General features: G+C 43.8%; 1 protein-coding gene across 4 annotated transcripts in view; it reads right to left on the bottom strand.

The window, feature by feature from the left end:
• The window catches only part of RNF8 (ring finger protein 8), a 35,380-nt gene extending 20,134 nt beyond the window's left edge, over positions 1 to 15,246 (bottom strand). Inside the window, exons 1-2 of one of the 4 annotated variants that reach the window (XM_034990424.1) lie at positions 15,013 to 15,246; positions 8,205 to 8,333 (exon numbers count right to left, since the gene is read on the bottom strand). In XM_034990424.1, the coding sequence (XP_034846315.1) occupies positions 8,205 to 8,333; positions 15,013 to 15,123 (240 nt within the window). In that variant the 5' untranslated portion in view covers positions 15,124 to 15,246. The remainder of the gene's footprint in view (positions 1 to 8,204; positions 8,334 to 15,012) is intronic. The other 3 variants (XM_034990422.1, XM_034990420.1, XM_034990423.1) reach the window with 3 other exon arrangements.
• Positions 15,247 to 24,565: the final 9,319 nt, after the last annotated feature.

The following is a 24,565-nucleotide window of genomic DNA, read 5'->3' as shown; positions in this document are numbered from 1 at the left end:
TGGCTTATCCGGCTAACCTTCTCCCAACCTTTCTATTCATATTCAGCCTGAGAAATTATGAGAGTGTTGAGTTCTGCTGACTTCTGAAACAACACAGGCAGAAATAAAAAAGGAGGGGGAGGGAGGCCAAAAGACTCTATTTGAGAACAGTTCTACAGCAGAATAGTTAATTACAGATTATACACAGGAAAAGGGTCTCAGGGAGGCCACCTATTGCCAAGGTACAGATATTTAAGAAAAATCTCAAAGACAAAGAGAGGGTTAAATAAAAGAAGAAGGTTACAGAAGCAGCCCAAGTCTGGAGCAAATAAGGAACCCCTAAAAAACTGGGATGAACTTTTAAGAGGTACTGCAAACCCTTCCCTAGATCCTCCACAGTAACCCGCCTCCTTCAGAGCCCTTTAGATCCAGAAAATAAACTCTCAACATCTTCCCATCCCATTTTACCCTTGGATCCATCTGTTTATCCATTCATCACTCCTTGGTGACATCTAGTGGTATACTTTGGACCACAGCCCCAAGTCAGGTCTGTTCACAAGGTGACTGTAGAAAAGGTTGAAAATACCATGACTGTGTAAGAACAATCGAGTATTGCCCAGGATATGATCTTAAATGCAATGGTTTCAATAAATCGGACTGTGTTCAAGCCTTTTTTTTTTTTTTTAAGATTTTACTTATTTATTTGAGAGAGACAGAGATGGCAAGAGAGAGCACATAAGCAGGGAGGAGAGAGAGAAGCAGACTCCCCACCAAGCAGGGAGCCTGACGCTGGGCTCCATCCCAAGACCCTGGGATCATGACCTGAGCCAAAGGCAGACGCTTAACCGACTGAGCCACCCAGGCGCCCCTCAAGCCTTTCTTGATGTTGGTTTTCACAAGCCCCCGTTTGAGCACTATCAGCAACAGCAAAGTGATAACCAAAGAAAAGCCTGCCCAGTGACTCCTAGCCATCAATGGGGAAAAGGTGGGATAACCTGCACCCACGTAAACACCAATTACTTCACTTGATGCTCAGTCTCTGCCCAGCATTTTTAATCAGCTGTTGAGGAGAGTGGAAACCCAAAGCCAACAGGCAATGTTTTCTCGCAGTTCACTAAATGATTTATGTAGCCCGGTGGTTCTCAACCTTGACTGTCCAGTGAAATCACCTGGAAATGTTTTAAAGAAACACTGGGCTAATTGGTCTGAGATGGGGACTAGGTATCAGGATTTTTAAAGTCCAGTTGCTTTTGTTTTTAATGTTTTATTTATTTATTCATGAGAGTCAGAGAGACAGAGAGGCAGAGGCAGAGGCAGAGGGAGAAGCAGGCTCCCCGCGTAGCAGTGAGCCCAATGCGGGACTTGATCCCAGGACCCTGTGATCATGACCTGAGCCGAAGGCAGACGCTTAACCATCTGAGCCACCCAGGCGCCCCAGTTGCTTTTTTTTTTTTTTTAAGATTTTATTTATTTGGGGCGCCTGGGTGGCTCAGTTGTTAAGCATCTGCCCTCGGCTCAGGTCATGATCCCGGAGTCCTGGGATTGAGCCCCGCCATCAGGCTCCCTGCTCCACGGGAAGCCTGCTTCTCCCTCTCCCACTCCCCCTACTTGTATTCCCTCTCGCTGTCTCTGTCAAATAAATAAATAAAATCTTAAAAAAAAAAAGATTTTATTTATTTATTTGTGAGAGAGAGCGAATGCGCAAGCAGGGGGAGCAGCAGAGGGAGAAGCAGGCTCCCCACTGAGCAAGGAATCTGATGCGAGACTCAATCCCAGGACCCCGGGATCATGAACTGAGCTGAAGGCAGATGCTTAATCAACTGAGCCACCCAGGCGTCCCCAAAGTCAAGTTTATACACAAACACATATGGTACGTGCACAATTTGTACCAAGACACAGTGCCCCTTTACAGTTAACCCTTCCTTCATTCCCAGGCAACTACTCACCTATTCTCTGCCCTACATAGGTTTGCCTTTTCCAGAATGTTGTATAAATGGAATCACATAGAATGCATCCTTTTGAGTCTGGCTTCTTTCACTTAGCATAATAACTAAGATTCATCCATTTTGTTGCATTAACAGTAATTTGGTATTTTTATTGGTAAGTAGTATTCCAGAGAATGGGCATATCAGTTTGTTTATGCATTCCCTAGCATTGTTTTTTTTTCAGTTTCTGGTGATTATGAATAAAGCCACGAGAAACACTCACATCCAGGTTTCTGTGAGGACGTAAGTTTTCATTAATTTGGGACAGGAACAGGAATGCTGGGGAAGTGTATGTTTAACTGTAAGAAACGCCAAACTGGGGTTGGGGGTAAGAAGGAAGAAGAGAAGAAGAAGAAGGGAAGGGGAGGAGGAGGGAGGAGGGAGGGAGGGAGGAAGAAGAAGAAATGGGAGAGCTTGCTTCCGCTCTCAGTGCTCTCTGCCATGTGAAGATGAAACAAGAAGACAGTCATCTTTGGGGCCCCTGGGCAGCTCAGTTGGTTTAAGTGTCTGACTCTGTATTTTGGCTCAGGTCATGATCTCAGGGCCGTGAGATCAAGCCCCTGCAGAGCTCCACATTGGGCGTGGAGCCTGCTGAAGATTCTCTCTCTCCCTCCCCAACCCCCTTTAAAAAAAAAGAAAAAAAGACAGCCATCTTCAAACCAGGAAGTGAGTTCTCATCAGAAACTAAACCTGCCTGCCTAATCACTGATCTTGATGCCTACCAAACTCCCGAACTGTGAGAAGTAAATGTTTGTTGTTTAAAAAAACAAAACCAAAAACTGCCAAACTGTTTTTCAAAGTGGTGGTATCATTGTGTATTCTCACTTGCGGTGTTTAAGAGTTCCAGTTACTCTGCATGCTCACCAGCATTTGGTATTAGAAATTCTTTACTAAAGCATAATACACAAACATAAAAGTGCACAAATCATAAATGTACAACTAGATGAATAATCACAAAGTGAACATCTCAGTGTAACTACAAGGTTTAAAAAAAAATTCCACATTCTCAGCATCCCAGAACGTCCCCCCACCCCCCACCCCTACTTCCCTCTAGCGCCTAAGCCCCTCCCACTCCATAAGGAGACTACTAGTGTGGCTTAACATCACACACTAGTTTTTCCTAGTTTGGACAATTATATAAATGGCATCATATAGTATGTATTCTTCTGTGTCTGTCTTCTTTCACTCAATATTGTTTGTGAGATTAATCCATGCTGTTGAATATAGCAGTTCATTCATATTCATTCTAGTATAAGGCTTCACTGTAAGATTGTATCTACTGTTGATGAACACCTGGGCTGTTTCCTTGGCAGTGAAATTATTGTCAAGAGAATATGTGCAACTGTATATATGTGCAACTGTAATAAATAATGCCAAATAATTCTCCAAAATGATTGTACCAATTTATACTTCTACCAAAAGACTATTTGCCCCCATCCTTGCTAATGCCTAGGATGGTCAGTATTTAATTTTAGCCACTCTGGCGGGTATGTAGTGGTATTCCATTGTGGTTTTAATTTGCATTTCCCTGATCACTAATGAGGTTGAACAACTTCTCATGGATACTGAACATTTGGGCATAATCTTTTGTGAAGTGCCTGGCTCTTGCCCATTTTTAAAACTGGGTTATCTTTCAGGGCGCCTGGGTGACTCAGTTGTCGTCTGCCTTCAGCTCAGGTCATGATCCCAGGGTCCTGTGATCGAGCCCCACGTCAGGCTCCTTGCTCCGCAGGAAGCCTGCTTCTCCCTCTCCCCCTGCTTGTGTTCCCTCTCTGTGTCTCTCTCTGTCAAATAAATAAATAAAATCTTAAAAAACAAACAAACAAACAAACTGGGTTATCTTTCTTTTTCTTATTGATCTGGAGTTCTGTACATTTTCAAACATAAATCCTTCATCGGTTATGTGTAGCAAATATCATCTTCTACTCTGAGTTTGCCTTTCCCTCTCTGAATGGTGTCTTTCGGTGAATGGAAATTCTTAATTTTAATGTGATACCAGCAGTATATTTAGAAGAACCCCAGGTAAGCACAAAAACTGGAAATGGGGTTGAGAGCCACTGCTCCAGCTGTTGGACAACCAGAAGCTGAACTGTCCCAAGCAACAAGGTTTGTTCACAGATGATCGAATTCACCAGACACATTAAATGCCAGAGCCCGCAGACATGAAGGTAGGAATCACCAGGGAGCACACGAATAACAACATGAGAGGAGAAGAATGAGAAAGGTTCAAACAACATGCCTGAGCCTCGAGGACTGAAGGCAAGTAAACCCACCAAGGCATTTCAGACTGACTCCAAAACAACCAATTTTCTGAAAGAGCTGGATATTAATACATAAGATGAGCCATCTGAAGAGCTTTTCAACTGAAATGTACACAACGACAACATTTTGTGTGCAAAGTCAGCAGTCCTTCAAGGTTTTTCTTTTTTTAAGTCAATTTAAACTAAAATTGCATTTGTTGCAATTTTTAGATCTGTACTTAAGCTTTCACTTTCTGGCCATTCCAGCATATGAGAGACCATTTAATGAAGAGAGAGTGTAGTTCTGAGTTTTGAATTATTTGAAATCTCTACCTCTTGAAAAGACTTGGCAAATGACTTCAAATATGACCATAACAATAATGTCCTGCACCTGAAATTCAAATCCTTCATCAGAAGAGGACTGCCAAGGCATCATGCCAGAAAAAAGCCACAAAGAAAAGGAGCATCTGTTAAGGAAAAAAAAAAAAGGCAGGAGGGTGGGGGGGGTTGGTGCTTTTACCTGTAAGAACAGTTGCTCCATCAAAACACTCGAGTCACAGCTTCTCTTAAAAATCAGTTACCTCACAAATGGAATCAAAGCTAAGAGGCTTAAACCAGAAAAGACTTGGAAGGATCTGGGGCCTGCTTTCTCTCTGTATTATCTGTCTGGGCTCTAAGAGAGGAGTCTCATGGTAACAACAGCCTTAGAAGAAAGGGTACACGGCAAATGCTGGAGAGCGGCCCAGAAGCAGTCATGATCTGTGGCTGGCGTGGGCTGCCTCTGTGTCCCTAAGGCTGACATTCAAGGAACACTAAAATCAGCCAGCTGATGGCTTCCCAACCTCTCAAAATCTGCTATCCCATAAATGGAAAACATCCATACTGCACATAATCAAGGAGAGAAGCACCAGCGAACTCACCTCTCTAATACTGCAACCCCATTTCTCAGATAACCAACGCTGATAAGGAAAACATCTTTTCCTGAGGTGGTTTGATACAAGCTACTGCAGGGGCTTTAAAACCTGGCATCTATGACTTAGATATGCATCACTAATTTTTTTTTAATCATACAACTAGTACAGGTTTCCCCTGATCTCCAAAAGCAGAGCGTTCCCAAGCCAATGGTATAAAGCAAAGAAGCAAAGAAGCCATCACCATTAACTTCTGTGGAAAATTTTTTTATTGTGCCCAGACCCAAAATATAACCTCTCTTAGGCTTTTCTGATACCTTAGGACATCGCTTGCTAACAGATGCACAAAATAAATCGAGATTAAAGCACAGAGCTCCCAGACACAGTTCAAAGCTATGGCACCTTGATGCTGAGATGCTGAGTGTATGTGTATTTCCCTGGGAAAGAGCTGAGCAGGGCCACTCTCACTGCTCTGCGGCACGCTGCCTCTATAACAGCTCACTGCAAAACAAATGTTAAACGCTATTTTTGCCCTTTTTTGGTAAAAGAAATCTTCTGATTCTTTTTTGTAAAAGAAATCTGTTTCTTTTCGTTAGCAAATACAGGCACCAACGCAGGTCTTTTGTAAAAGCGAAGTGTAGGATAGATAATGTGAACTTTCCAAAAGTGGAGCGGACCTGTAGAGCAAATCAGAGTACTTCACTGGTATTTGACAACACGGTATGGTAGAGACTTATTTGAGTTTGAGCCCTGGCTCATTCACTCACTCAACCAGTTAGAAGGCCCTGGGCAAGTCAATTTCTCTCTCTGGGTCTCAGATTCCTCTATTCCCACAAGAGGTTAAACTTGATCATCTCTGAGGCCCCCTTTTCAGCACCAATCTCTGTTGTGCTCCTAACGCCTTACCAAGCATGCCAAACCAATTTACTTAGCACTTATACCCTCTCCTTCAACACAATGCCAACTCAACTTCATCCTAGTCAGGAAGGTAGTTTCTCAACAGCTTAAATCCAGCAGTTTTAAGCATGCAAAATGAGGCAGGCCTGCGGGATACCTGTGATATTGTGAATTATAATAAGAAATACATATTTGGTCTTTATCCCTGTATCTAGCACAGAGGTCCTAAAAACTCTTGGAATTTCCTAAGTGGTGACACAGAAAGGTATCTTTTATTATGTTAATGAGGCAACCTTGGTCCAGCCCGAGGTCACCTAAGGATAGGGTCTATTTGCTAGGGAAACCAACCCAGTAATTGAAGGGTTGAAACTTTCAGTCCCACCCCTCAACCTTCTGGGAGGAGTGAGGGGCTGGACACTGAATTGATCACCAATGGCCAATGATTTAATCCATCATGCTGTGTAATAGAGCCTCCATAAAAACCCAAAAGGATAGGTTCAGAGAGCTTCTGGGTTGATGACTACATGGAGGTTTTGAGTGAGTGGCACACCCAGACAGGACATGAAAGCTTTGTGCCCTTTCCCGCATACCTTACCCTACACACCTCTTCTGTATGGATGTTCCTCTGTATCCTTTATTCCTATCCTTTCATAATAAACCGGTAAACATAAGCAAATGTTTCCCTGAGTTCTGTGAGCCACTCTAGCTAATTTTTAGATTTTTTTTTTTTTTTTTTTTTGACAGAGAGAGAGAGAAACACAGTGGGAGAGGGAACACAAGCGGGGGGAGTGGGAGAGAGAGAAGCAGGTTCCCTGCTGAGCAGGAAGCCCAATGCGGGGCTCGATCCCAGGACCCTGAGATCATGACCTGAGCCGAAGACAGTTGCTTAACCAACTGAGCCACCCAGTTGGTTAATTAGCCACTCTAGCTAATTAATCAAATCCGAAGGGGGAGGAAGTCATTGGAACCAGTTGGTTCCAGTTGGTTAGAAGTACAAGTAAACAACTTGGACTTGTGCCTGGCATCCTTGGAGCCTCCAGTCTACAGCTGTTGGTCAGAAGCATAGGTGTTAACCTGTGGAATTCGATGCTATCAGAGCTGAGGTGAATAGTAAGACACCGAGCTGGCGTCCCAAGCAGTGCTTGGCAGTGTAAAAGGTAACCCCTCCGCCCCAGCACACCTCAGAACTGGGCTCAGACCATTTATTACCCTTCTTTCTACCAGGTGTCGTTACAACTCTTCCAACCAGAGCAGTGTAAGATGGTGTCTGAAGACATTTCCTACCTCCTAATGCCTTAGCGGTCAACATTCGAATTTCTCTTGGAGGAGTCTCTATTTTCACAGTATCCCTGGGTGCTTGTCTATCTGCACTTTAGGTGCCTCCTAATTGCTGGGCTTTACACACTATTTCACCTCCCTTAGTATTCACACCAGACCAGTGATTTTCAAATTTGTTTAAAGCAAAAAAGGCCTGTATTCAAAGGAAATCTTCCTCAAGACAGAAATATATAAAATGGATTAAAAAGAGGATGGGAGTGTTGCTCTGATGGAAAGGAATTGGGAAGGGAAGGAGCTAAGTGCAGTCAGCTCAATTCCTTCCTCTTCCCAGTGCTCTGAAACATAGGTATACTCCAGAATATCCATCAGATTTTTCTCAAGGTCTCTGTACCTAGGACTCACAAAGGACAATTCCCCCAGTAACTCAGTCTTGTTTCTGGAGCAGGACCTACTGCCCCAATTCAGGAGTTTCCTTCGAAGTAATGAACTTTCATTCAAGTCATTAGAAATTATTCTGGGGGGCACCTGGGTGGCTCAGTCATTAAGCATCTGCCTTCGGCTCAGGTCAGGGTCCCGGGGTCCTGGGATCGAGCCCCACATCGGGCTCCCTGCTCCGCAGAAGCCTGCTTCTCCCTCTCCCACTCCCCCTGCTTGTGTTCCCTCTCCCACTGTGTTTCTCTGTCAAACAAATAAATAAAATCTTAAAAAAAAAAAAAAGAAATTATTTTGGTATAATCTAATCTCTGGCGGCATACAGAAATGGTCGTCTGTGGGGAAGACAACTGGCTGGCTAAGGGAGGGTATACTTTTGAACCTTTTAATTTTGTATTCTGTATTACCTATGCAAAAAAAAAGTAATTTAAAAATAAACAAAAATTCAATAAAAGTCATTAGGCATCTGTGGATTCCTGTACCTTGTTGTCCATAATTGTCCACTGGCCCTCAACATTCTGCTTCAAAACACAGTGGTTTCGGGAAATCATCAGAGGGCAGATTTTTGATACCAGTTGGTATGTGACACCAAATCCTCGCCCTATAGTCACCTAGGAAGACAACAATGTAAGAGACACAGTCATTTTGCTGAAAACGGAGGTCCTTTGCAGTCTTGTCAACCAGCAATATTCACACGTCCTGACTTAAGATACCAGACTCTTGTGAAACCCATACAGCTTATCAGCTATCTCCTTCAGCTACCACAGGAACCAGCAGGTAGAAAAAGGCAAGAAGTTCTGACAAGAGACAGCTGAATGAAGTTAATCATGGAATGTCAGTGTTGGGAGGACCCTAAACTTCTGTCATGAGATGGAGGAATCCTTTCCACACACCCCCATCAACTAGTCTTTTTTTTTTTTCCTTTCTTTCTTTCCTTTTTTTAACATTTTTTTATTTAGTTATGTTAATCACCATACATTACATCATTAGTTTCTGATGTAGTGTTCCATGATTCATTGTTTGCATATAACACCCAGTGCTCCGTTCAGTACGTACCCTCTTTAATACCCATCACCAGGCTAACCCATCCTCCCACTCCCCTCCCCTCTAGAACCCTCAGTTTGTTTCTAAGAGTCCATAGTCTCTCATGGTTCGTCTCCCCCTCCGATTTCCCCTCCTTCATTTTTCCCTTCCTACTATCTTTTTTTTTTTTTTTAACATATAATGTATTATTTGTTTCAGAGGTACAGGTCTGTGATTCAACAGTCTTGCACAATTCACAGCGCTCACCAGACATAGCACATACCCTCCCCAAATTCTATCACCCAGCCATCCCATTCCTCCCACCCCCCACCACTCCAGCAACCCTCAGTTTGTTTCCTGAGATTAAGAATTCCTCGTATCAGTGATACATGTCTTTCTCTGATTGACTTATTTTGCTCAGCATAATACCCTCCAGTTCCAACCACGTCGTTGCAAATGGTAAGATTTCATTCCTTTCGCCCATCAACGTCTTAAACACTGCCAAGAACTACAGCCTCTATACAAGACAGTCCTTCCAATTTTTCAATGGCCCTAATTTGGCATCTTTCTTCCTATAAATTCCATCCTTTGACTCTGGCTCTGCTCTGAACACCATGAGAAAATCTCCATCCCCCTTCCGCTTGACAGTTACAAAGTGTCTACTTAGTCTTCTCTGTTCTGGCCCTATGTTCCCAGTTACTTCAAACTTAACTCCCATGGCATAGGTTTGCGTCTCTCTGCGAGCCTAATACATCTGTGAAGGGACTCCTGGTTTATTTTTATTCCTAGATGTCACATTTAAAAAAAAATTAATTTTTATAACACAGTCAAATGCAAGCATCACTTTCCCAGTTCTAGATATCATCACTGGAGCATATACATTGTATTAGCTTTCACAGCAGATCTATCATGCTGCCAATGTATCCTCGGGCTTAGGAATGATTAAATTTCTTGGTCTAACCCTCCTCCAAGAATTGCTATGCTAAGTCATGTCTCTTCTGTCCTATACTTGACTAGTTGGTACATTTGGTTTCGAGTGCAGGACTTACATTGATTCCTATTAAATTTCATCTTGTTAGTTCAGCCTATCACATGAGCTTGTCAAGACCTTTCTGAATTTTTAATCTGCCATCAGACATATTCAATATCCCTTCCAGCTTTGACTCATCCACCATATTGATATAAGGCCTTCTGTACATTCATTTAAGACACAGATAAAAAATTGAAACAGGATGTAGCCAAAGGCAAAGCTCCCAGGAAAGCCTAATAAACATTCCACCACACTATCTGGCTACACCTTTAACCAGTTGTAATTCAACCAGAAGTCTTTGCACTGAGTCCATGTTTTCTATCTTATCCATGAGGACAGCATGAGAGCCTCTCGAAAAAGGTTGCAAAGAAGCCTCAATTCTCATCTATCACACTTTTCTGATGGACCAGTCTAATTTATAATAACCCTGTCAAGGAAGAAAATGAAATTCCCTTGAGATTTAGATCGTAGAATCTCCTGCTGCTTCTTTTTGGTGCACAAGCCATCTCTATAATAACCCATACCACAACCTTAGCTGGGAACAGTAAGCCAAATGGTCTGTGGTTTTCTAAAAGCTACCCATTTTGTTCTTTCTGAAAATCTTTCAGAATCATGCCAGTCCTCCTCAGTCCCTCAAAGACCATCATGACTCTCCTTGCCCCGGATCTACGCTTCCCCTAAAACTCTCATCACAGTAACTGACACTACCATCCAAGCAACTGCTTAGCCCCAAACCCAGGAGCCATCTTTGATTCTTCTCTGTCCCTCCTCCTCACATTCAAATCATTAGCAAATTCTACCGGTTGTAATTCAGATATATCCTAAATCTGTCCACTTCTCTCTATCTCTATGGCCAATACCTTAGTCCAAACAACCTGACTTCCTCCAGCTGTTTTTGCTTCTGCCCTGCCTTCCCCACTCAGACCAACTTCATTCTTCACAGCAGCTGGAGTGGTAATTAAAATCTTTTAATCAGACCATTTCCCTTCTTTCCAAACTACATTAACGATCCAAACTTCCTAACCCCCTCCAACTCTTTAGTCTTATCTAATACCACAGTCAGAAACACTCACCACTACCTGAGGGTCTTTTCTCCAGTCCCCTCTACTTAGAACACTCTTCTGAGACATCTGTATGGGCTCCTTCTCATCTTTCAAGTTTCAGCCTCCTCAAGGGCCGACCTTGATTACCCTAAAGTTGTTGCCTGCACCCTCCCCCACCATTGCATTCCTTCGTGTTGTTAGCATGCACTTGTTACAATCCAAAATTATCTTGTTTGCTTTACCTACCCACCCCTTACTAAAATATAAATTTCGTAAGCAAGGACCTTATCTATCTTGTGTACCACTGTATTTCTGTGCTTGGGACAGTGCTTAGTAAATATGTGTGAGTGAATAGAGGAATAAAGAGCTTATGAGTCCTCCCAGATTCTAGGATGAGCATTTTTTAGGTCAGAAGTTTGGAAACTGGGTCATTACCACTGGAAACTATAGAGCAGAAGCCAGGAACTCTTACAATCTGATTTCAGTTCTTCAGTTCTTTGAACAGTTTGCCAGAAATTGTATTTATTATCCAAGTTCCTCTGAATATCTATCTATCCATCTATCTACCTACCTACCTACCTACCTATATCTCCTTTAAAAATGGAATGTTTAGGGGCACATGGCTGGCTCAGCCAGTAGAGCATACACCTCTTGATCTCAGGGTCATGAGTTCAAGCCCCATGCTGGGCATGGAGCCTACTTAAAATAATTAAATAATTAAAATTTTTAAAAGATGCCATGTTTAAGGGTTTATCTGTCATCCTGGAGCAGTAAGAATTTCCATGTAGGTAGCTTTCTTTCTGTTTTTGTTTTTTTTCTTTTTAATTTGAAAGACAGCTGAGCATGGTACCTGATGTGGGGCTTGATCTCATGACCCTGAGCCAAAATCAAGAGTCAGCTGCCCAACCAACTGAGCCACCCAGGTGCCCCGGTGAAGGAAGTACTCCATAGACAATTTTAATACGTGAGAGGAGACAGCCAGGTTACCACTGAGAGCTGTCTGGGTAATGTATTACAGAAAAGGGAGATGAGTGCCTTTTTCTCAAATAGCCTCCTACAGACTCTGAATCCAGGGAAGTACGGAACCACTCTTTTTCGTCCTACCTTTTACTGTCTGGTCCTATAATTTACCTAGGTATACCAAGGTTAGTCTGTGGTGCGCTTATCCGGATATTCCAGCATCATTTGCACATAAAAGTAAATTTCCCATGGGAAATGAGTGCCAACAAACCACCAGTGCAAGTGCTGGGGGTTGTTTCTATTTACAACAGTTTTGCAAGCCATCATCCTTACCCACCTTCACTGCTATCTCATTTCTCCTGGGCATGACTCCTATGGTTTCCCAGATGGCCAGCAAATACTCTAGAACCATCCTTTCCCTTTTTCCAACCCCCTTAGGGCAAAAAAGTTCATGAAAACCAAATACAAGAAAAGAAAAAGAGGAAAACGAAGATACTATGGTTCTTCCCAAAGACCTAGATACTTATAAGGCCTAGCTAATTAGCAATACATCTCTATCTAATTTGTTTTTCCACCAAACTCTCTGGATTGGTTCAAGAAATTAAAGGACAGGGGTGCCAGGCTGGCTTAGTTGGTGGAGCATGCAACTCTTGATCTCGGCGTCCTGAGTCTGAGCCTCACGATGGGCGCAGAGACTACTTAATAAATAAATAAATAAATAAATAAATAAATAAATAAATAAATAAATAGGCCTCTTTGGGGAAAAAAAAAAAGTTTAAGGACACCCATTCAGACAGACAATTTACTGCTGTATTCCCTTCAGTGAAATAAGAAGAACCTTGTTTTATCGTTTTATCTGGGAAATTTGAGACTTTGAGGGGGACTGGAAAGGCAGGAAACTGATTCTGCTGCTATAACTAAATCATATAAGCACACCTCCTAAATCTTGTGCACACCACCTTGTCTTTGGTTTGGGGGCCACTAAAATAAGTTCGACTTCATCTCTTGCCTTAATTCAGACCTCTCTTCATACACACTGCAGGCTATGCTCCAACTACTTCCTAACACCAGACCCTGCAGACAGCCAGGCCTGGCAGGACTCTCACAAAGCACCCAGGGCAAGCCGGTCTTCCTACTACGTCTTTACCATTCACTATGGTTTGTATGGGTCTCTTCCCATAGAGGTGGCCCTACACAAAATTATCCAAGAGTTTAAAATATATGTAGGAGTACTTTACAGTTCCTCTTGCCTTTGCTACAGGGGCTTTAATTCTTTTTGCCCCCAACTCCTACTCCCACTCCCAGTGCTATCAAGCTATTCAGAAGTAATGAATTAATCCACATCAACTGAATCTGAAAGAATGTTAACAACTGACTAAGTACTTTATAGGGCTGTGTGTGAGTGTGGAACACTTGCAGGGCTCAGATTAATACTTGTAAAAGCCCAAACCCAATACAAAATAAGGAATAGCTACTAATATTCAGGTGTTGGTATGTTCATTTGTTAAACTTCCCAAAGGTAAATGCTTTTGGAAAAAGCCAGGCAGGGAAAGGTCAAGGCTCAAGCCTCAAGCTCAAAGAATGTGTGCTGAGGGGTGCCTGGGTGGCTCAACTGGTTAAGCATCAAACTCTTGGGTCTGGCTCAGGTCATGATCTCAGGGGTTGTGGAATCGAGCCCTGTGCAGTGGGATAGAGCCCCATGTCAGGCTCTGGCTCAGCGGGGAGTCTGCTTCAGATTCTCCTCTTCTGCCTCTCTCCTAGCGTGTTCTTGCTCTTTCTAAAATAAATATATAAAATCTTAAGAAAAAAAAGAATGTGTGCCTAATGTGGACTCCAGGCACTGATACCTGGATAGAAAAAGAGAGATCTGGGGGAAGAGGTGTTTTCCCACTGTTCTTCAAATCAATCTACAACACCTGAGTAACCATTTAAAACCTCCTAATCTAGCAAGTTAAGGCTGGACCTGACTCCCATCTCTGACTTGAGGAACCACTGTTCTAGGACAGTACTAAATAATCCGCATCTTGGCACTTGACTGTACAGTCTGCATGCCTGTTCTCAGACTGCTTCACTGTATAAAATTGTCTTTCCCCATTCAAGCAATAAACTCTTTGAGGGCAAAGTCGCTATTATCTGTCCCTCTCACAATACACCAAAAAACATAAATAATAAATATCTGGGAGACTGAATTGAGATTATGTACCTTATAGAAAAAATCTAATTAAACATACATAATAATCAAAAGACTTATCTTTCATAGAAATTATTTCAAAACCCAAATGGTTCCCAGTCACCACCACAAGCTGGTCCCTGATCCAGCTCCCTTTCCAGAGGGGATTGCACTCTAAATCGCTCTGCCCCGTCTTCTATCACTCTCTCTAAACCACCACCCCAGCGGCCCCCAACTGGAACCGTGCCTCACCTTTCCTCTTTTTTCTTTTTTGCATTCATGAGCGCATTAGAAAACATTACAAGCGGCCCCTGGAGAGGGCAGCTCTAGTATTTCTGAACCCTACCCCCAACCCACCTCAGGGGGTGCCACTCAGCCCATACCAAGACTCACAGGATAAATGTGGACCCTCCCAAAGCGTCAATTTTCCTCAAGAGTTGGAAAGGAAGACATTTTTACATTAATATTTACGCATTTAAAGGGACATGACCCAAACTCACAGTCTTTTTCAAAATAAACTCTAGAAAGTTCATGCTTTTCCGCTCCCCCCCTCCCCCCAGCCTCCCGGACACCGGGCGCTTCGTGACTCCGGGTGGAAGTTGGGGCAGCTCTGCCGCCAGGACCGGACACCATAGGGCTCCGTCCGATCCAAACAAGGGCTGTCCCAGTCCCTTCCCCAACCCAGTCGCCTCCTTCCCCTCCAAACCCCAGCTGGTCCGCACATCCTCCACGCCCACCCCTCCCCCAACCCCTCCCCCAGCTCCTTCCCGCAACCCTGACTCCTGCCCAAGCTCTCGCACCGCAGGCCCAGGCCTCTCTCAAAGGGGCCATCTTTTCTCCCGAGCGGTCCCCATCTCCCCCCCCAAACACTTCGCACCTCGACTCCCCCAACCGCCCGCACCAGAACCCCTTCCTCCTCTCCCTCACGACCCCCTCTTCACATCTCTCCCCTCTGGCCGGCTCCCACCTCCTCTCAATTCACCCCTCCCGCCCGACGCCCCGGCTCCCTCCCGGCCCTGCTTCCTCTAACCCCCTTCCCCCGCCCAAGAACCCCTCCCCCTCACCTCGTTTCCGTCTTCCAGCAGCAGCCACTCGGCGTTCATCCCTACGCGCCGCAAGCACCAGCTCCGGCCACCGGCGCGGTCTCCCGTGACCAACGAGCCAGGCTCCTCCATAGCCCACTCTGGCCCCGCTCGCGGTCAGCACAGCGCGAGACCCCCGCCCGGGTTCCCGCCGCCTCTCAGCTTCGTCGCCGGCGCCATACCTAAACAACAGACAGAAGCAATCGCTACGCGCTCGCGATCGATGTGAACGCCGGCTCAGGCTCCGCGCCCCGCCCACTCGGCCAGCAAACCGGACTCACTGCGCCTGCGCCGGAGCGAGGCCGCGGCGGGGATGGCGCAGGTGCGCGGCGTCCTAGCTCCAGGTATGGCACCGTCTCCCGGAAGCCCCTCTCAAGAACCACTACCCCAGTGCTAGCTTCCCCTAGGTGGAACCTCTTCTGACCTTACCCCCCTTTTTTAAAAAATTGATTTTACTTTATGACGAGTTCCATGTTACCTAAAACTATAACTTTTAAACAACTTTAAACTTGTGATTTTAAAATATGTTAAGTCTGGGGGCGCCTGGCTGGCTCAATCAGTAGAGCATGAGACTCTTGATCTCGGGCTGTGAGTTCAAGTCCCACCTTGGGTGTAGAGCTTACTTTTAAAAAAAAAAAAAAAGAGGGGCGCCTGCGTGGCTCAGTCGTTAAGCGTCTGCCTTCGGCTCAGGTCATGGTCCCAGGGTCCTGGGATCGAGCCCCGCATCGGGCTCCCTGCTCCGCCGGAGGCCTGCTTCTCCCTCTCCTACTCCCCCTGCTTGTGTTCCCTCTCTGTCAAATAAATAAATAAATAATCGTAAAAAAAAAAAAAAAAGCGAGAAAGAGCACAAAATGTGTTGAGCCTGTTCCTAAATAGCATCTGTTTTGCATGACCTTTTACTACTGAATTTTTCAAAACTTAACAGGAGACAAATCTATGGAGGCAGAAATCAGTTACCTGGGGCTAGGTGTGGGAGCCCGGACTAAACACAGACATGAAAGAATTGGGGGAGGTGATAGAAATGTTCTGAAACTGGATTGTGGTGATGATTGCACAATTGTGTACATTTACTGAAAAGTCACTGAAGTATTACATACACTTCCAATGGACAAATTTTATGGTATGTAGATTATCCTCAATAAAGCTATTAAAAACAACAATATCTGAAATTCTTTTCTTTGATCCTCCAGTATAGTGTGGTAGCCCTTCCCTGCAGTGAGTACATCGGTGATAACTCAACACCCCCTCTTGTCTTTTCCATTTTCCAATACCTGGTTACCAATTTTCTTAAATTCTGTCAGGGGAAAATATATACACTAAATGAATTATACGAAGCGCAACAGCACAGGGCTAACATTTATTGAGAACTAAGTGCCAAGTACTAGGCCAAGCACCCTACATACTTTATCCTGTATGCTCCTCACAAACACTATGATGGTAGTGGTTACAATGATAATTCTTATTTTAAGCTTGATGAGAAGAGGCACAGAGAAGTTTAGCAATCTTCTCCAAGTAACAATTTCAATGGTAGGGTAGAATGCCAATTCAGTTCTAATTTCCTAACCACAGTTGCAACCCCAGCCTGGAGTTTTATCTGTGTGGCATGGTCAGATCAAGAATTTCGGCCTGAGGGGTGCTCAGTTGGTCAAGCGTCTGACTCTTGGTTTTGGCTCAGGTCAAGATCTCAGGCTCTCCGCACTGGCTCTGAGCTCAGCATGGAGTCTGCCTGTCCCTCCCCCTCCCCCTCTACTCCTCCTCTGCCACCCCCTCAAATAAATAAATAAATAAATAAATAAATAAATAAATAAAATCTTAAAAAAGAAAAAGCATTTCAGCCTGTGATGTAAAAGAGGGTCAGGAAAATGGGTGGGAGCCACAATGTACTCATGCAGGTGCTTCCCCAGGCTTTGGATTACGTGCATGTTGGTGCCTCCATCCTACCTTAGCATTCTGTGCTGGGAACAGCAAGGGCGTCTAGAGGCCATCCTGACATTTCCTTGGCATGTCCCCTTAAGCTCCTCTTGGCTGTGACAGTTTCTCAGACTTGCCTTGTTTTTGACGACCTTGACAGTTTTGAGGAGTACTGGCCAGGTATTTTGTAGAATGTCCCTAAATTGGGATTTGTCTGATGTTTTTCTCATGCTTAGACTGGGGCTATAGGTTTTAGGGAGGAAGACCAGAGAGGTAAAATGTCATTCTCATCATATCATAGTGAGGGTACATACTATCAACATGAATTATTACTGTTGATGTTAACCTTGATCATCTGGCTGAGGCAGTGTTTGTCAGGTTTCTCTTCTGTAAAGTTCCTCTCCCCTTTTGCAGACGGTGCCTCTTGGAAGGAAGTCACCCCACACCGCCTACACTTAAGGAGTGGGGAGTTATGCTCCACTTCCTTAAGAGCAGGGTATCTACATATATTGCTTATAATTCTTCTGCATGGGAGGGACACCTGGGTGGCTCAGTCAGTTAAAGCGTGTCTCACTCTGGGTTTCAACTCAGATCATGATCTCAGGGTTGAGATTGAGCCCTGTATCAAGCCCTAGGGGAGTCTTCTTCCCCTCTCCTTTTGCCCCTCCCCCCCCACTCTCCCATTCTCTCTCTCTAAAATAAATAAATCTTAAAAAAATAATTCTTCTGCATGGGAGATTTGTCTCTTCTCCCTCATTTATTTATTGAATCATTTATTCATATTGGTATGGACTCCTATTCATAGTGGTATGGACTCACTTATTTTGTACTTTGCTTTATAATCCAATACCACTTTATTTTGTTGCTCAAATTGTTCCTACTTTGACGACATTGTCCCTTTGACATACTTCCATCACTGTGCTTTATAGAGCACATCCTTACTTTCTGGCACAAGATGCTCTACATCTAGAGTCAGCCAGTTCTCCAAGGAGCCCTGCTTCCTTTTATTGGGAAATAGTATTAGAAACCAAGACCTGGACACTAACTGTGCTTGTTGCAACTGTTACTGCTTCTAGGTTCTCTCAGCTGACAGGGAAGTAAATATTTGTATGAATACTAACTCCTCATATCCCCATATCTATGAATATTTATAATGTATGTATGCACTTGTATGTATGTATGTACCATGTATGTAATAACACATATATCTCCATTGGTAAGCTGAACGTGTGCATAATGATGGCTTACAACTCGAATGCATTACCACCTGGCCCCTGGATCTTTCCAGTTATCCCCCCACCCTTGCTTATCTGTAACCTTCCACTCCAAAACTGAAAAGCCTGGCTCCTACCGTATGCCATCCATTTATTTGATCGTCATTTCCAGTACACAGATAGTGTTTTCAGAATTGTTAACCCATATACCCGTGGGAAACACTTTATCAACTAGACTACACTACTTATGCACAAGTCTTTGACTTTTAGTCTTACAGACTTCACTCATTTCCAAAATTCCTTAGATCGGCACCCTTTTCCCCACCCCCTTCGAAGAGGTTATTGCATAGATGCTTTTGTCACAGTCTGTATTCTGTCTAGGATCCCCTGACCTCCTATAATGATCCTTTATAATTCATAGACATTAAGGCTCACTTCATAAAGTTCCATGAGTTTTGGCACATGCATAGTGCCATACATTATAGTATCACAGAGAATAGTTTCATCTCCCTACAAAGTCTCCTGTGCTTCATCTCTACTTGACCCCATACGTTGTTTGTTTTATTTTACAACATATCCTGGAGATCACTTCATAGCAGGATAGATCTATATTCCTCCTTCCTCTTTACAGCTGTGTATTAATCCATTGTGCAAATGTACCTTTGTTTCTTCAACCAGTCCTTGAATGATACACAGTTTGGCTCTTTCCAGTCTTTAGCTATCACTAATGGCCCTACAGTGAATTAGTAGGTACCATTTATGAGTACCTATTTTATGCTTTTCATATATTATCTTACTTGATCCTCACTACCATGCTGCCAGATATCTCCACTTACCTATGAGGAACCTGAGACTGTTGGGTTGCTCAAGGTCTCCTCACCATGAGTTTCTTGAGAGTTATGTCTTGTTTTCAGTTGTATTCCTGACATTTTTATTGATTGAATAAATGTAACTCAACTAGTAAATGGCAGTGCTGGGAACTGAAGCCAGGATTGTGAGCTTGGACCTACCTAGCCCCAAAGGCTGTACTCATTACAGCCCAGCAGTGGTCTCTAAGTGGAATGGCCATACCCCAGGGAGTACACAAGATGACCCATTTGCTTGTGGGAAGAATATATTCGGATATCTACTTAGGTTTTTATCCAATCCTTCAAAAAAAAAGTCTACTTTTGTGGATATTTTATACTTACATAAAAGGACAACACAGAGGTTATACATAGACTTTATACAAATAAATATGCATATGCTGGGCTGTATCCTCAGCCCTTCTTTTGTTGCTAAGAGTGCATGGTCGAAACAGTTTGGAGATACTGACTTCTAAGATTTAGGGATTTTATTATCTCCATTTCCCCTGTTTATTCCCTTATAACAGTGAATCTCAACTGGGGGCAACCCCCCCCCCAGGACATTTAGCAATATCTGGGAGCATTTTTTGTTGTCCTGACGGGCAGGGGTGCTACTGGCATCTAGTGATTAGAAGCCAGGGATGCTGCAAAACATCCTACAAATCACAGGACAGCCCCACAGCAATCGTCATCCAGTCCAAAATGCCAATAGTGGTAAGGTTGAGAAACCTTGCATTAAACCCATCTCCAGAGGGAAAAATGGAGGGGGATGAGAGAGCGGATGCAGAAAAGGAAGTAGGGTGTATCTGTATCTGTAGATCTGACACCTGTCTCATTACATATGCTCAATTAAACAGAATTGAAGGGGCGCCTGGGTGGCTCAGTCATTAAGCGGCTGCCTTTGGTTCAGGTCATGACCCCAGGGTCCTGGGATCCAGTCCCACATCGGGCTCCCTGCTCCGTGGGAAGGCTGCTTCTCCCTCTCCCACTCCCCCTGCTTGTGTTCCTGCTCTCGCTATCTCTCTCTGTCAAATAAATAAAATCTTTAAAAAAATAAAAAATAGAACAGAGCTAAGGAATGTTAGAAAGGGTTGACAGTGGAAAGGCTTGGGAAGTAGGAAAGGAAAACAAGAAGAGGAGGAGGAAGCACAGGGCAAGAGGAAGAAAGGGAAAGGGAGGAGAGATCTATGGAAAGGAAGTGGGGCAGACTGTTTTCCAAGATGATTATAAGATCTCCCATCCCACACACTCTTAAAACAGGACGCTGACACTCCTCCCATTGAGAGATGGCACCGACATTTCCTCCCCTTGAAATCTAGGTGGGCATGCGACACCAGAAGAAGTGATGTCATGCCATAAAAGATAATACAGCTTCCACCCAGGCTTTTTGGGAAGCTCTTGGAACACAGTCCCCACAAGGAAGTGGAGAGAACAAACACATGAAGAGAGCACATGTAGATCTGGCCAACAGCTCCAACTGAGGTCCCAACTGATACCCAACATCAACTGCCAGACATGGGAATGAAGGTGCCCCTAGATGATAGTGGCCCCCAAGAGTGAGTCACCCCTAGCCTTTGAGTCTTTCCAGCCGAGGCCCCAGGCCTCATGGAATAGTGATCCCTGAATTGTCACCCCTGTTGTGCTCCACCCGAGTTCCTGCCCCAGAGTCTGTGAGCATAAAAAAATGGTTGTGCTAAACCACTTAGTTTTGGGGTAGTTTGTTCTACAGCAATACAGAACTGGAACAGGAAAGGTGTGGGGGAGGGTGGTTGGACAGTCACGGGTTTCTCTGTTTCTGTATTAGGATAACATACAAACCCCAAGTTTCAGTGGTTGAGCGCAATAGAAGTTTATTTCTTACTCACATAATTGTCCAATGCAGTGTTCCTGCTTGGTGGACAGGCTTTCATTGAGTCATTCAGGAGCTCAGACTTCTTTCATCCTGGAGGGCTGGGAGTCCTCTCTTCCCCAGGGCTTGGAGTCTTCTGCATCTACAAAGCAAACCAGGGGAAGAAGGATCAAGAAGGCACACCTGCTTCTTAACTGTCTTGTCCCCAGTGTGACATACATTTCCCTCTGCTCACACTTGTGTGGAGAGAACTGGTCACATGACCCCACCTAGCTCCAGGAAAGGTCGGGAAATGTAATCCCTGGTTGAGCAGCCAGTTCCCAGAAACTACTCTATTCCATGGGAAGGGGACCATGAATTTTGGTGGACAGCTAGCTGTCTCTGGCAGACTTTAGAACCCAAGCTTATGAACTAAAATGATGATCATGACAAAGCTTTCTCTTCCTCTCTCCCATTTCCTTTCTTTTTATCTCCCTGGAATAGCGGCGGGGGGAAAGGATGGAGTACAAGTGATCACATTTTGCTCACTCTGTGGCTTTTGTGTAAGGTCAGCCCTTAATTCAGTGGGAAACTTAGAGGCTACTTAGTGGCATGGTGGTGAGGCATGTGGAGTTCGGATGAGTTCAAATCCTAGCTCTGCTACTTACCAGACGTGAGACCTTAGGCAGGTTACTTGACTTCTTCAAACCTCAGCTTCCCCATTTATAAGAGAAGGGTGATGATAAGGCTAATGCTTGACTTACAGGATTATTAGGAGGATTAATCCGGTGAATTCCTGTAAGACAGTTTTGCTTGGTACACAGTGAGTACGCAATCACCGCGAGCCACTATCGTGGAAGAATGGGGTGTCAGTGCTGCATAAGGTACTCCCAGCAGGTAGAAAGTCTCTCTCCCTGGGCCTTCTCTATGTTCTCTTGTCTAAAAGACCGGAAACAAGATGTCTTCTCCTCTTTAAATTGGTTTATTATAAAGTTAGAAATCCCTTCAATCAGTTTTAGACTTCTGTTACCCATCTCCAAGCAAGATGGGTGTTTTAAAACGTCTAAAGCAAATAGTTCCCTCTGGGAGCAAGGGTTGATCCATTCTGGAGGCACAGCTCTGCCCACTGATTTGAAGCGTGGTTCCCCTCGGTGAGGTTCAATAAGGGTAAGGCAGAACTTTTTTTTTATGTTTTCAAAAGATTGAGCAAAGAAAGGGGTCTTGATGTAGCATCTCAAGCGAAGTTCTGTGTTTCTTCTTCGGTACTCTCTGATCCTGAGATCACAGGCCAACATTTCAATAGACTGCTGCATTTAGTCATCTGTGTTCACTAGACTTGGAGGATTTCAGGGTGTCTGGGGGGAGGTGAGATCCCAGATGGAGTGATCCAGCCTTGGGGTGTGTGTGTCAGGAGTGGGGAGGTGGGGTTCTTGGCTCCACATTCTCACTCTTCCTTTTTTCTTACTCATTTATTCTACCATCTCTTCCCTGCCCACCCCCAGCTGTAAGACTCTATGCTGAAGGAATCAGAGAAAGATGCCTTTTATTTTTGAAAGGGAAATGTTTTAGAAAACCAGAAGTAAGTGAGGAGGGAAAAAGGGACCATCTGCTTTGGACAGCTTGTGTATTAAGTGCTATTTTGTGTAAACATGGCATTTTAAGTATACAATTGTTAAGATATTTCTGATACCTTTAATCAAGTTTATTATATTTTGGAAGTGTGTATAATGAGTCATCAAGTTTATTATATTCTGGAGGTACCTTAATCAGTAATTAAGGTGGGTGTTTCGGAGGTTCGTGAAAGTAGTTCTATAGGAAACTACCACATTCCTTTTTGGTTGGGGCTCCGGCTGTTTCTTTAAGCGTCCGCATCCTTTAACTTGCCAAGGATCAGTACCCACTTCAAATATTTATTACCTGTCTGATTTTATTGAGGGGGAGAGGGAGGGAGGAAAGGAGGAGGTAGGCAAGACAGAGGGAAAGAAGGCAGTGAGAATCAGGTATCAATAATTACTGCTTTGTTTTCTTCTCCTTACAGTTAGCTTCAGGCTGTTTATTTTGCAACTAATACATGGTATCAGGTGCCTAATATAAAATAGGCTTGGGGTGACTTACAATTGAATCCTATCACTCTGCGTTGGCTATTTTTGGACTACAAAAAAACTCAGAAATCCCTAATTCAATTCACCTTTGTCTAGGGTTGGGGAACGGGGAGAGGGAGTGGGAGTGTTTCTCACACGGAGAACCTTGAGTTCTATAATCCAAGGTTATAATGCAATTCTCATCACATTTTTTTTACAAATTTATTGCATTATCAGCTGTGATATTTATTATTCAGGACTTGTTGAAACATGCTCAAGTTTATTTCAGCTAGCAGCAGGCTTCTCTCTCCCATTTCAGTAGTCACATGCAGAGCTGTGTTTTTCAAATTCAAGTTAACACTCAGTAATGACTCTTGATCAGCATTTTTGAAAAATGAAATAAAAATAGAACAGGTCATAGGCCATCACACATAGGAAGGGTACATACTGTTCGTGAAATGTTCATTATTTGTGTGTGTGTCTGTGTTTGTGTACTGGGCTCAACGTAAAATGTGTTTTTTACTGTAGGTTGTGGACGAAAACCTTTGGAGGATTTCTGGTGCTAGACAAGATGGCGTATGCCCACTGCAGTCTCTCTCTTCCACTTATGATGACTAAAAATGCTGGACAAAATAGAACTACCTGAGAACTCTGAAAAGTAAACAAGCAGGCAAATTAGGGAGGGAGTCAAAGCTTGAAGACGCTACCATAGGGGGTGAGTTTCTCAAAATTTTTCCATCTTTTCTCTCACAGCTTTGACCTGAGAGCCTCAAGGTCCCAGGTAAGGGGCCTCCCAGCAGCAGAGGCAGCAAAAACTGAGAGAAACTTAAAAGAAAACAGCTCTCCAGCAATGTCCACAATAGCCAAACTGTGGAAAGAGCCAAGATGTCCATCAACAGATGAATGGATAAAGATGTGGTAGATATATACAATGGAATATTATGCAGCCATCAAAAGGAATGAGATCTTGCCATTTGCAACGATGTGGATGGAACTAGAGGGTGTTATGTTGAGTGAAATAAGTCAAAAAGAGAAAGACATGTATCATATGATCTCACTGATATGAGGAATTCTTAATCGCAGGAATCAAACTGAGGGTTGTTGGAGTGGGGGGTGGGGTGGGAGGGATGGGTTGACTGGGTGATAGACACTGGGGAGGGTATGTGCTCTGGTAAGCTCTGTGAATTGTGCAAGACTGTTGAATCTCAGATCTGTACCTCTGAAACAAATAATGCAATATATGTTAAGAAAAAAAAAAAAGAAGAAGAAGAAGGTAGTGGGAGGGGAAGAATGAAGCGGGGGAAATCGGAGGGGTAGACAAACCATGAGAGACGATGGACTCTGAAAAACAAACAGGGTTCTAGAGGGGAGGGGGATGGGAGGATGGGTTAGCCTGGTGGTGGGTATTGAGGAGGGCACATTCTGCATGGAGCACTGGGTGTTATGCACAAACAATGAATCATGGAACACTTCATCTAAAACTAATGATGTAATGTATGGGGATTAACATAAGAATAAAAAAAAAAGAAAAAAAAAAAAAAAGAAAAGAAAACAGCTCTCGTTTCTTCTACTCTACTCAGCAACACTTCTGACACCAAATGTGTGGGGCTTTTTCCCACATCAAACAATTCTCCACCTCTCTGGATGCCAACCGGT

This window comes from Mirounga leonina, unplaced genomic scaffold (genome assembly GCF_011800145.1).
Source record: "Mirounga leonina isolate KUSES-001 unplaced genomic scaffold, KU_Mleo_1.0 Mir_53, whole genome shotgun sequence".
In the NCBI taxonomy this organism is placed as follows: Eukaryota; Metazoa; Chordata; class Mammalia; order Carnivora; family Phocidae; genus Mirounga; species Mirounga leonina.
Note: the sequence above shows the minus strand (reverse complement) of the source record. Positions and strands in the feature narration are given on the sequence as shown.